We start from the raw sequence: 13,018 nt of genomic DNA, 5'->3' as shown, positions 1-13,018 counted from the left end.
GCAAGAGAGAGACGCTGCAAATTCACGGAAGGTCGCCAGACCACTAGGGGAGCTGTTCTGATCGGTGTCCCTAGCAACGGTCTGCTAGACAGACGCACGGTAATATTTGGTACGTAAATTTGCTGCTGTTGGATAATACTGTAAGAGACTAGGGCCGAGTGTTTAAAAAGGACGTAAGGGAAAACATACCTTTTTATTCTCCTCTCCAAGTGTTTGCAAACTTTCTTATCCCTCTGTCTTCTTTGCAACTTCCTCCTGGGTATTTCCTGTCGATATAAAAGATCAGTCCCTTCCGTATGGTTAGCTCCCCCTAGTGGCCTGGCGACCTTCCGTGAATTTGCAGCGTCTCTCTCTTGCAGTTGTTTCGGGGTTTGTATGCAGCATTTCCCTTTTGCATTTGTTTTGTCGGTTTGTGTGTTTTTGCTTTTGCAGCGTTTCTGTGAATGCATCTTTTTTTTGTTGCAGCATTTCTCTGTTGCATTTGTTTTGTGTGTTTTTGGGTTTGCATCATTGCTGTGTTTGCATCATTGCTGTGTTTGCAGCGTTTTGATCGTTTGTATTGCGTTTTGGCCGTTTGTATTGCGTTTTTTTGTTTGCGGCGCGTATGCCCTTGTCGGCCACCGTAATTTCAAACTCTGAAAACAACACATGGTCAGGTTGTCTCAACATACATTTGGCCTTGTCTAACACTCGCCTCTTATAAAGAGAGCTCAGATTCTCTTGCTGAGCACCGATGATTTTAGAGCATAACTTAACAATGCTCTGAAAACCATTTCTGTGATCCACCGACAGTCGATTAAACCAGCAGATAAGAGAAAATGTTAAAAGACTTTCAATAAAAGAATGATAAAAGTTACATAAAATTTTGTTACAAACATTAAAACTGCGAAGCTTCCTTTAACCCCTTAGTCCCTACAGCCCCGCCGGCGGGGGCTATAGGCACTAAGAGTAGGTGCCTCAAAAACAGGGCTCAGGGACTAAGGGGTTAAAGATAGATTCTTTGCTGGCCCTTCTTAATGATTGCGTTTGTGTTTGACTCAAACTTCAGTTTAGAGTCAAATGTGGTACCCAAGTACTTATATGTATCGACAGTGTCTACATCTGCGTTATGAATGGTGCTTACTGTTGGGGAGTCAACATTAACTCTAAAGTCAATAATTAGTTCTTTTGTTTTCCCAACATTAAGGGAAAACAAAAGAACTAATTATTGATTTTAGAGTTAATAATTAGTTCACACTCACATTCACACCTACGGGCAACTTAGAATAATCAGTTAACCTCAGCATATTTTTGGGCTGTGGAAGGAAGCTGGCGTACCCAGAGAAACCCCATGCATGCACAGGGAGAACATGCAAACTCCATGCAGAAAGATGCCAGGAAGGCCACGGCGACCGGGGATCTTCTAGCTGCAAGGCGAAAATGCTAACCACCAAGCCACTGTGCAACCCCTGAGGTTAATGTATCATTCTAAATTGTCCATAGGTGTGAATGTGAGCGTGCTTGTTTGTTTCTATGTATAGCCCTGTGATTGACTGGTGACTTGTCCAGGGTGTCCCCTGCCTTCATCCTAGGTCACCTGGAATAGATTCTAGCCCCTCCACAACCCTAATGAAGAGTAAGCGGTGTATAGATAATGGATGGACGGATGGAAGTTTTGTCAGGCTATCCTTTTAGGTGTCGTCCTTAGAACCTATAAAGATTGTTTAGTGAATCCTTTCTCATTTCTTTTAATCTTTGCTTTCGTTTTTGTTTTTTATTATTTTCCGTTGATTTCGATGTAATTATCATGCAAGGCCATTTTTCAGTTTTTTACTCTGCATCTAAATTTGAAACTCTCACCATTGACTGCAGTGTATGGATAGTGTTTTTAGGCTCTTAATGCCTTAGTTTCTGCTTTTTGTAATTAGCCTTTGCATTGGCAAATAAGGATCAAATTCCGTGTGACTTGCAAATGCAAATTGAAAACATAGTGTAGTGCAAATTAAAACATTTTATGTACTTAAATCTGGCCTAGCAAGAGGCAGATACATGCAGAAAGAAATTAGAGTAAGAATGGATAGAGTTTCATTTGTCTTCCTCATGACAGTGGTGGGATTACCAGGAACTAATTGGACAGATTAACTCGGATTTAGCTGCATCTCCTGTCAACCTTTTCTGTTTCACCCGCTCCTCTCCTCTCCCCTTTCCTCTCTTTTTATTCTCTGCTTTTTCTTAAGCTTCCTTCTCTTCCCTCCATGGTTTTATACCATATATTTGTTGGCTCTTCCAAATGCTTTATGTTCAGGGCATGGTTTTGGTGCCTTCAGTGCAATTCTATTTCATTTAGTTTCATTTCCTTTGCTTTTGTTTTCTGTTCCTTAATTCTAACCTCTGGATTTTGCTGATATGAAGCTTTCCATCCTTGGTGTTATTGTTGGTGTTTATTGGTATTGTTGTTGTTTTCAAAGCTCCATCTGTGGAGAACAAAGCCTTTTAGTTCCAACATGAATCCAACCGTTTGTCTGTCTATTGAAGGAGGGGAAAGGGACGAGACAGCCTCTGTGGTTTGCTGTTGGACTTGGTCCTGCTTGGCTCTGGCCGCATTCCAAACTAGTTATCGTCTCTCCCTGTTCCACCTCTCTTTCTTTCCCTCCCACATATTTCTCTCTCTCTCTCTCTCTCTCTCTCTCTCTCTCTCTCTCTCTCTCTCTCTCTCTCTCTCTCTCTCTCTCTCTCTCTCTCTCTCTCTCCTCCCTTTATCTGTCTCTTGCGCCCTCCAGACCCAGTTTTATTTTTCCACACATTGCTTTGTTTTTACACTCGTTTTTTCAATTTCAATGTTGCTCTCTTTGCCCTTCTTTCTTTCTTTCTTTCTTTCTTTCTTTCTTTCTTTCTTTCTTTCTTTCTTTCTTTCTTATGCTATCATTTTCCCTCTACCTTGCTCTCTACATGTTTTCATAGTTCCAGCAAATAGACAAAGTTAAACAGCAATGCATTATTATGGGTCAGGAGGGGTATGTGTGAGCATGTGTGTGTATGTGCATGTGTGTGTATGTTTGTCTGTGTGCTAGTCCTATATTTTGCTTAAATACCATGTTGAAGACTATCTCGCTGCAGTTTTAGCATCAAGAGGTCCTGAAATCAATACAAAGGAAGGAGGAAGAAATACAGGGAGAGGCAGAGAAAGCAGTGGGTCTCTTTTTGCTCTATTTAAATGTCAACCATCCCAATAACAGGTCGAAGTAAAAATTAAATGCTCTGACCTCTCAGCTATTAACACACATGCACACACACATTTTAGCAATAATATTTGCACTGCCGACAATTACCTGAATAACCTTCCTTCCTCTCCTTCCTTCGTCTTTCTTCCTCATGTTCTGTCTGTGCATCACTTTATTAACAATGTATTTATATCTGAACAACTTTGCAAATCTTGACATGTTTGAATTTTGCTTGAGGCTCAGTGTGTGCATTTGTAGGTGTATGTGAGAATTGCATTCGTCCTTGACAGTGAATTTTTATTGTGAGACATTTTTGGAGATGAGCTACCATGCACACACACAGAAACACACACAGCTATGCATGCTCTGCCCAGATTTAATCTTGATTCTGTCACAGTTTAAAGTGCATGTGTGTATTTGGGTAATAACCAATTCTGAGAGTGTATGTGTACGTGACTTTCTATTCATGTGTGTGAGAGTGACAGGCAGATAATGGGTTGTCAGAAGAAGCAACAAGTTTGTGTCCTTGTGTTGTCTCCTCTGAGAGAGGAAGACCAGGGTAAAAACACTGACCAAGACAAAGAAGGTTAGAAGAGGCTTGTGTCTAAGTTTAAGGTGAGCTGTTTTTATTTGAAAATCCTAAAAAAAAAAAACTTATGGAAACAAATGGGTTATAGTAAGACCATGATGAAAGAAGAAGAAATGCCAACAGAGGACAGACTGATTACAAATGCCAAGTCAAATTGCAGTGCGTGTACAGGGCTCCAGACTAGTAGCAATGGTATGCCTATACCAGCTGACTTAGGCGAAGGCAGGGGACACCCTAGACAGGTCACCAGTCTATCACAGGACTACATGTACAGACAAACAATTATATTCACACCTACAGACAATTTAGAGTTACCAGTTAACCTCAGTATGTTTTTGGACTGTGAGAGGAAGCCAGAGTACCCGGAGAAAACCCACGCATGCACAGGGAGAACATGTAAACTTCATGCAGAAAGATCCTGGGACGCAAAACAACAGTCTTCTAGCTGTGAGGCAAAAGTGCTAACCACTAAGTCACTGTGTAGCCCTGATAAATAGTTGCCTTTCAAAACTGAGTTTTGCAAGATTGTTACTGATTGGAAACTTTGAATTTGTAAAATACCTAAAGTCCCATAAACTGGTCACCTCTTCACTCCTCTTCACTTTCTAGGTAGTGATCTTTTTCTGTTGAACTGACTTAGTGGTGATCTCTCTGCCTGCACCTGCACTCTTTTCCTTCAGGTGTGTCTGAGTCTCACCTGTTTTTTACCTTATTTTGCAACAACACCAAAATGGAATGTTTCACAAGTCAGACGGGGATGGACTGACTGAGCCAATGAGGAAGAAAAACTACTACTTTCAACTACAATAGGTACCATAGTAGCTGCCCTTGATGACTGGAGTGTCATCAGCCTGATGATTGTCAGACACTCACACAAATGTGATCATTATGGTCACATATCATTTTGATCTGGGGCCCTGTTATGAAAAGCATTTACCCCCCTTTTAAGTTTTCCCTTTTTGCTGATTTTCAGCATTGAATCATGGTTAGTTTGATTTTGCTTATTGGATATAACATGTAAAATAAAATGATTGCTCAAATATTCACCACAATAAAGTGATTTGCCTAATTTAGCACAGGTGCAACTCATTGGTGGTCATCTGAGTACAATAATTGTGTCTCAAGTGACTGTAGTATAAAGACACATGTATCACAGGTGAATCAGTACTTCTGGCTATAACTACATCACAAATACAAAGGAACACTCCAGGCAACACTGTAAAAGGCAATTGAAAAGCAAAAGCTGAGGAGTGGATACAAAAAAAATCCCAAGTCACAGAATATCCCTTAGAGTACAGTTGAATCTACCATTAAGAAATAGAAATAAAAAGCATGTCAATCTGTCTAGACCAGTGAAGGAGGCCACCAAGACACCTATGATTCCTGTACTTTGATTTAGCACTTTTTGGCAGTGAATAATAAACAAAACTATGTAAAATTTCTATTAAAAAATCTGTATCCATGTCAAAAACCGTTAAAGAAATAGCAGCTCTGTAGCTGCTAGGCTATGTTGCAACGTATCTATTATGCATTACCATGGTAGATCAAGACAGCCCTGCTGTTTGAGTTAAACAGGCTGTTCAATAGAGCTCGACATCCTCTCGAGTAATGACATTTGTCTTGATTGAATGATATTTTCTGTAGTTAAAGAAGTAGCTCCTTAACCTAGAGCAATACATCTCTGACAGTGATTAGTAATTCTTAAAGATAATAGCTTTCCTGTGGAAAAATGCAGCTTTTCCATGTCTACAAGTAGCCACAGCAACTTAGCAATATTTTCTCTATTGTGAGGTGACCCTTAGCATTAAATAACTGGGAAAGCAGAAGTAAATAAACATTCATGTAAATGCACTTGCTGGCATATTGGACTTTATGAGCAGGCGTAGAGTAGACAAGGAAGGGCCTAGTTTTGCATTTACAGTCTTTCTTGTGAATGTATGCGCGTAGGGACTGGAGGGTTATTGATCCAGTTAAATGAACCAGTTAAGGTAATTAAAGCCCTGGGCAGTGAGGAGGGGAAGTAGATTATATTGACAATAATAGTCTCAATACACATGAAAGATGGAAGCCAAAGATGTGCCTTGTAGAAATTATTGCAATTCAGAAATGCTTGAATGGCAGCATTGAGCTGCAGTAGGTGTTTGTAAAACGCTGTTGTTTTATTCCGGGAAAATGCTGACTCAGCATGATCATTTTGGGCATCACAAAGTACATTTTCTTAAACCTTGTGCACATAAATTCTAAAGTTTGGAAACTCTTTAAACACCTTTGCAATTCATTTTTCTCATGTGCTAATTCCTCAAAATCTAATTGTTATTTTCTTTTACCTGCTTATGTACAGTATGATCATTATTGTACAGCACATACAGTTGCACTTTCTTATGTTTGAGTATCATAAGAAAGTGCCCAATATGTTTGAGTGGGCACGACTCCGAAATCTGTTCCTCACTGTTTTGGATTTCCTTCTTTCTCCTCTGTTTTTCTGTAGAACCCATGCGGACTCCAAAGAGGCTGAAAATTGCTGAGACCCGTTCTCGTTGATAGCGGTGGACTGGGAATCACTGGGTTACAATATCACCCGCTGTCACACCTTTAACGTTACCATCTGTTACCATTACACGACTGCCAACAACCACAGCAAAGCTGACTGCTTGGACATGGATCCTAAAGGTACTACTCAGTATCACTGGTGACACAATCTTTGCTAGGAAACAAGTAAAAATTTCCATCAAATTAAAAATTTTACCAAGCTGACTGAGAACTGTCTCACTGATAAGCCGTAGGCTCATTTAGGTGCTGAAATACTGTATAATGAAATATTCACACCACCAGTGAATAGTCCAGTTGGAATAAGCTGTTGATTTTCAGTAGGATAACGAGTGGTTGCAATCATTTTAAAGGCTGTTATTTGATTGAAATGTAATATCAGAAACACTGATTAAAGTGGCATCAATGTACATTTCAAGACAGTATCATGTATGTTCAAGCAGTTCTAGAAAACTAGTGTCTTTTATTATTTGAACATACACTCAGAATGACTTAAGTCAAATTTGTTAAGTCGATTAATCTAGTGGTTGATCAGCAGAAATCCCCAACTATTTTGATAATCAGTTATTCATTTGGTTTCATTTTCACACACAAACTTCTCAGCTCTTTAAGAGTATTAAAATGTGTGGTTTTGCTGTTTTTCTGTTCATTATCATTATAATTGTAATATCATTGCAAGTCTTTGGTTGTTGTTGCTTGGTCAGACACATTTAAAAATCATTTACATGCGATATAAAGTGACACATTTTCATTTAACAATACAATGATTTTTTTCATTGCCTTTTTCTCATAGCACCACGCCACTTGGTGGGAAACCTGCCACCCTACACAAATGTTAGTCTGAAGATGATACTTACCAATCCAGAGGGGCGCAAAGAGAGTGATGAAACCATCATACAAACTGATGAAGATGGTACATATATTACACACACTTCATTTGCAAATTTCTGTTTACTTCCCCATTTAAAAGGTATTTGTTTACATTAATTTATCTTTCTATGTTACCCTTTTCAGTGAGAGACTTAAATGTATATGCATCTAATACTGCTGCTACTGCTTTATACTAATACTGTTTGATGTTGGAAAGTGGAACAAATTACAAATGAAAACTCAGAATAATTTAGTCCTAGAAACTTTTGTTGAACTATGACTTTGAGAATCCCTAAGATAAAGTCCCTGCCGTCCGTCTTCCCTCTGTATTTTCTTTTCAGTAGGAACTTTCTCAATAGCAGAGTAGAATTGTATTGTAGGTTTCATTAGCATCTTATGATTTTGTTTGTTTGTGTGCTTTAACAGTTCCAGGTGCAGTTCCCAGTCAGTCACTCAGAGCCACTCCATCTGAAGAGACAATAAGTCTCTACTGGAAGGAACCAGCTGAACCCAATGGAGTGATCATACAGTATGAGGTGTGAACAGTAATAGATGCTGTTGTAGGAATCAAAGTACCAGCATGCTCCTTTAGAGAGATGTTAAAAACTGGTTGATGCTTTTCTATTCCACTCAGATCAGCTACAGCGGTGTGCGATCATTTGACCCTTCGGTTCCGCTGCAACGACCAGGACTCACAGTGTCTCTGCCATCAAACGCTACCCATCACATGTTTTCCCAGCTCCACCCGGGTGTCACGTACCTGCTCTCTATTCGAGCATCTACTTCCAAAGGGTTTGGTCCAGCAACGATGCTTAATGTGACAACTAATATTTCAGGTAAAAGATACTTTTTAATAAGTGATGTCGATAGAAAGATTTTTGGTATCACATTTTGATCGCAAAATGATACAACTAATGCTTACTTGTGTCTCTCTTTAGCTCCAACTATAGATGAGTATGATGGGTCAGAGGCTTTTCTAAATGAAACTGCAACAACCATCACTGTCCTGCTGAAACCTGCCCAGGCTAAGGGAGCACCCATAAGGTACTTCTGTCTTTTATGTCAATTGGTATTTGGCTAGTCAATAGTTCTTATTTTGGCATGTAATTGTAATTGTAGTGCATGTTTGACGAAAACTGCCAATAGGGCATACAAATAAAGTAAATGACTTTTTTGTGAGCAGTGCAGTAGTCAAGCTTGAACATTACAGTACAGCCAGCTGTTACGGTAATCATACCGTTGTTTTTCTTACGACCCAGTGTATTTTTGGAACTACCACTTTGTAATCTGTTTTATTCACAAAGCATTAGAAAATAATATAAAAACTCATATTAGAAGTCTAAATGCATTGTCTTTTTGTCTGCAGTGCATACCAGATTGTGGTGGAAGAAGTGAATCCTCAGCGAACACGTCGTCAGGCTTCCTCTGACTGTTATGAGGTAGCTCTTAATCTATTCTTTGTGCATTTAATAAGCCGTACCTCTACAGCCTATCTAATACACAAGAGTTTGTTTGCTAACATACACGAGACTTCATGGAGCTTTGGATCTTGTACGGCAGGCGTGTATATACATAGTAATGTAGTAGAGGCGCATCTGCTATTGTGGTGGAGGGAACTGTGCTGCACTTGTGATGTTTTTTGCACAGTGTATTTTTTATGTTTGCGATTGATCATCAAGGTTAAGAAGCAACTAATTAACAATAGACAATAAATCTGATTGATTGGAATGTTACGCCAAGTGACACTGTGTACTTTGTTTTACTTCAGACAGGTAAGCTGTTGGCGAGACAGTCACAGTCACAGTTTATAAGCTGTATTTTTTGTAGCTTTTACATAGCAGGGGTCTGAAAGTAAGTCTCGAGTTGTGTAAAAGCTACTGGAAAATGTTATTATTGTAAAAGTCTGATCTCAGTCAAAATATCTTTCTGTCATACCAAGTGTTTCTGATTACAGAGATGTTTTGATTTCACAGTCAAATCTTCCTCCCTAGCCATTAATGTGACTGCATGGAAATTGAATTGTACTGTGTTGAAAACAACACATAAATGCTAGTAAATCTGACCTTCTAATGTTGTCTGTGAAAAAAGTGACTACTGTGCTCATTTAGATATGAAGTCAATACTTGTAGATGCCAGAAAGGAGTGCATATCGGAAAGAGGCTGCATGTTGCATTTTTTTAACTGCGTTTGTACGTATTTTGCCTTAAATGCAAATACATTATTTTCCCCAGGTACCAGTTTCATACCACAGTGCATCTAGTGGTGGATCCCCATATTATTATGCTGCCCAGCTTTCCCCCAGCAACCTGCCTGAGCCACTTCCCTTTACTGTGGGAGACAACAAGACATATCAGGCAAGTCTTTTCTGAACAACGCTTCATGTATGTAGTGCAGCAAAACTATCAAATAAAAACAATGAAATACACTCCTCAAATAAAAATCACACATATAGATATTTTTATATTTTTAAGCATGGGTAAACTAGCAACCAAAAGAGTTTACGGAGATATACAAAATATTATGAAAGGCTACATTGTCCAAATTGCTAGATATTCTTAATGTTTAGATATCTCTTTTTTCTGACTGAAGGACAACGTGAAATCAGTAGAGGACATATATGTTGTGCATCAAATCAAGCTAAACATCTTTTGCCCTCCAGGGTTTCTGGAATCCTCCACTAGCTCCAAGGAAGAACTACAACATCTATCTTCAAGCTGTTAGCAGCACAGAGAGGGTAAGTAAGCATAATTTGCTGAATTTAATGAAGACACACCACATACAGCCTGAAATTGCAGCTGTCACCTGTTAGCTCCACTGAGAAAATGTAACATGTGTACACTTAACTATGTAACATATAAGACCTAAAACCTACTGCACATACACTACCATTCACAAGTTTGGGGTTATCCAGACAATTTCATGTAATTTCATGTTTTCCATGAAAACTCACATTTTTATTCCTGTGCAAACTTAATTGCACAAGTGTTTTCCAATCATCAATTAGCCTTTCAGCACCATTAGCTAACACAATGTAGCATTAGAACACAGGAGTGATGGTTGCTGGAAATCTGCCTTTCACTATGTAGGTGTTCCATTAAAAATCAGCTGTTTCCAGCTAGAATAGTCATTTACCACATTGACAATGTCTAGACTGTAATTCTGATCATTTGATGTTATCTTCATTAAAAAAATGCTTTTCTTTCAAAAATAAGGACAATTGTAAGTGACCCCAAACTTTCAAACAGTAGTGTACGTGTACAGTGTTTCATATGCAAAGATTCATGCTTTTAGTTATTGCTATTGTCTGTTGCACTGGATTCAGGTTTATTCTTTTGTCTTGTTCTACAGGAAACTAAGACGCAATGTCTGAGGCTGGCAGCTAAACGTAAGAATACAGTGCTTGATGTTGACAAATGATAATCCAGGCTTGCCTGCAGAGTTTGCATATGACTTTGTTGGGGTCATCGTTTACCCTCTTAAAATGACACACTTTTGGTTTTCTGCCCAACATATAACTATCTAGCAGCTGCAGGGAGCATCCATCTAAACAGTAATTATCCTATGACTAACTGACCATGCACGACTTGGTCAACTTTTCTGATTGGCTAACATTTGCTCAGCCAATTAGGGGGCAGCCCCATTAAGAATGTTTCCCAAATTTTGGTGCTGAGAGAAATGGTAAAATATATTTATGAATGTTACAAATGACATATGTTTGCATATTTTTCTGTTGTCAAATTGATTAGAATGTCTTATTGATTGTTGGTTATTTATAGATTTTGGTGTTATTCCTGTACATTAACTTAGTTCTGATGCAGCATGTGTAAGAATCTGATCAGTGTCTTACCTCTATGCAGTTTGCGTTCAGTGGAGATTAGCAAGTTTAGAGATGATGGTACAGTGTTTGTGTTCGAGAGAGAAAAAACATTCATGTTACGGCTCTTTGTGTACACATTTTGCTTCTGCAGAATGAGTCTAAATATCAGCTTTTTACTCGTAGCCATATGTTCATAGATTAGTAGATGGGCTTAAACGGTGTGGAGTTAATCCCTGGGCAACCACACACACACATAGAAACACATGTAAGTGGCACACACTGTTTTGAGGAAAGATTTTTTAGAAATGTCGCTAATGGATCAGAATTTATCTCTGTGGAGCAAGAAAAAGGATAAACAGAAAAATACATTGTCGTGTTTTCAATGAAACTGACAATCCTACACTGTTGTTTAGTTAGTAGTCCTGAGCCTGAAAGGACAGTGAAGGCATTTTAGTGTTTATTCAGCTAGAACTAAAAGGGAAACAAAGGTGAAAGGTTGACTGAAAACGAGATATGTCTATGTTTGAACTAAAGCTAGAACTGTATTGTATTTTTTTCTCCTGGGGACTATTTTCCCTGTTTGTCAAGATGTGATAGAACTGTGGCAAAATAGAAATGTCCAATACCATTGTGTCACATACACAACAGTTGTCTACAGCTGCAACTAATTATTGTTTTCATGATCTATTAACCATTTTTAGAGTGATCTATTCAACGACAATGCAGAATACATTGCTTGAAATGTGATTAAAACCATAATTGTTGATATTTATTTTCTGCCAGTTGACTAATGGATTAATGGATCTTTTTTTCTCGACTGTCAAAAAAAATACAGCAATAATTAATAACCCAAAAGCCGATGTTTGTAGCTCTTCCAAAAAGTGTTTTAATTTGGATTCAAGCAAATTAAATTTTTTAATCTTACCATGAATGTTTATCACATAAAAATAGAAGGTTTATGTTCCTTTCCAGAACATCCACTAAGGTGCAGTAAACACATAATCATAGTACTTGAATACGATCCTTGTGAGCTGTCAGTTTGTGGATGTTATTGTTGTTAGAATGTAAAGTACAGTATAGTGCTTTTCACTAGTTCGTCTGGCACAGAAGGATCATAAAACTGCACAATATAGTGGCTTCATTTTGATAACAATCAGCTGTAATGATTGTCATATCAATCACTATGACTGATTAAGTTTACCTGATTACATATTTGTTTAAAGATACATCAAGGGACAGGCCCTACAGGCTAGCTCAGGCAATAGATTCTGTGATGTGTACTGATGTTCTAAGGACCAGGCTGAAAGGAAGTGGAACTGTTGTATGAATATATTTTTAGTCAAATGAAAAAAAGAAACATGAATCAACAAAACCTCACAGTTCACCTTTCTTCTCTTCAGGTTAGACTTTAGCGTGAACAAGATGGGTAACTATGTAGTCCCATAGGGATCTGATCCTGTAGGATGCAGTCAGAGGTGTGGTACAGTTCTTTAAAGTTTCCAGCATAGAACAAGTATAATTGTAGGGAGTGACAGACTTCCCAGGGTCATCAAATTTCAGGAATTGCTGTTGATTTTACTTACTACAACAGGTGGCCACTTTACCCAAAAGCTGCAAAAGCGTGATAACGCTGTTTCTGATGTCTTTTTAGCCTGAGGACTGAGTAAAGCTGAAAGACTTTAGGAAGGATTTTAGATTTTTTTTAACAAGGGAGACGGATACACTAATGGACAGAGAGGTCAGACGACTGTCCCTTCCTTTCTGTCTGTGCTTCTCTACATGTGTGTGTATGTGCGCTCAACTGCGCATCCGGGGGCGAGGATTAAGTGACGGGGGTCCTATTAGGTCATCTGTGGTATTGTATTGTATATTGCCATTGCTGCCTCGGGGTGTTTAGGGTGTGTGTGTGTGTGTGTGTGTGTGTGTGTGGGTGGGTGGTTGGTTGTATCTCGAGTGTTAGTGTACTGACCTAGATCATTTTTACAGACATTAGGA

At 38.7% G+C, this 13,018-nt stretch overlaps 1 protein-coding gene across 1 annotated transcript in view; it reads left to right on the top strand.

Moving 5' to 3' along the window:
* ptprk (protein tyrosine phosphatase receptor type K) overlaps positions 1-13,018 on the top strand; it is a 121,551-nt gene that overhangs the window by 78,600 nt on the left and 29,933 nt on the right. Inside the window, 10 exon segments of the mRNA XM_022195584.2 lie at positions 6,278-6,325; positions 6,328-6,459; positions 7,130-7,249; positions 7,633-7,742; positions 7,841-8,042; positions 8,145-8,250; positions 8,573-8,645; positions 9,438-9,560; positions 9,866-9,940; positions 10,555-10,591. Of these exon segments, the coding sequence (XP_022051276.2) occupies positions 6,278-6,325; positions 6,328-6,459; positions 7,130-7,249; positions 7,633-7,742; positions 7,841-8,042; positions 8,145-8,250; positions 8,573-8,645; positions 9,438-9,560; positions 9,866-9,940; positions 10,555-10,591 (1,026 nt within the window).

The sequence above is a fragment of the Acanthochromis polyacanthus genome, chromosome 16 (genome assembly GCF_021347895.1).
Source record: "Acanthochromis polyacanthus isolate Apoly-LR-REF ecotype Palm Island chromosome 16, KAUST_Apoly_ChrSc, whole genome shotgun sequence".
Lineage (NCBI taxonomy): Eukaryota > Metazoa > Chordata > Actinopteri > Pomacentridae > Acanthochromis > Acanthochromis polyacanthus.
Note: the sequence above shows the minus strand (reverse complement) of the source record. Positions and strands in the feature narration are given on the sequence as shown.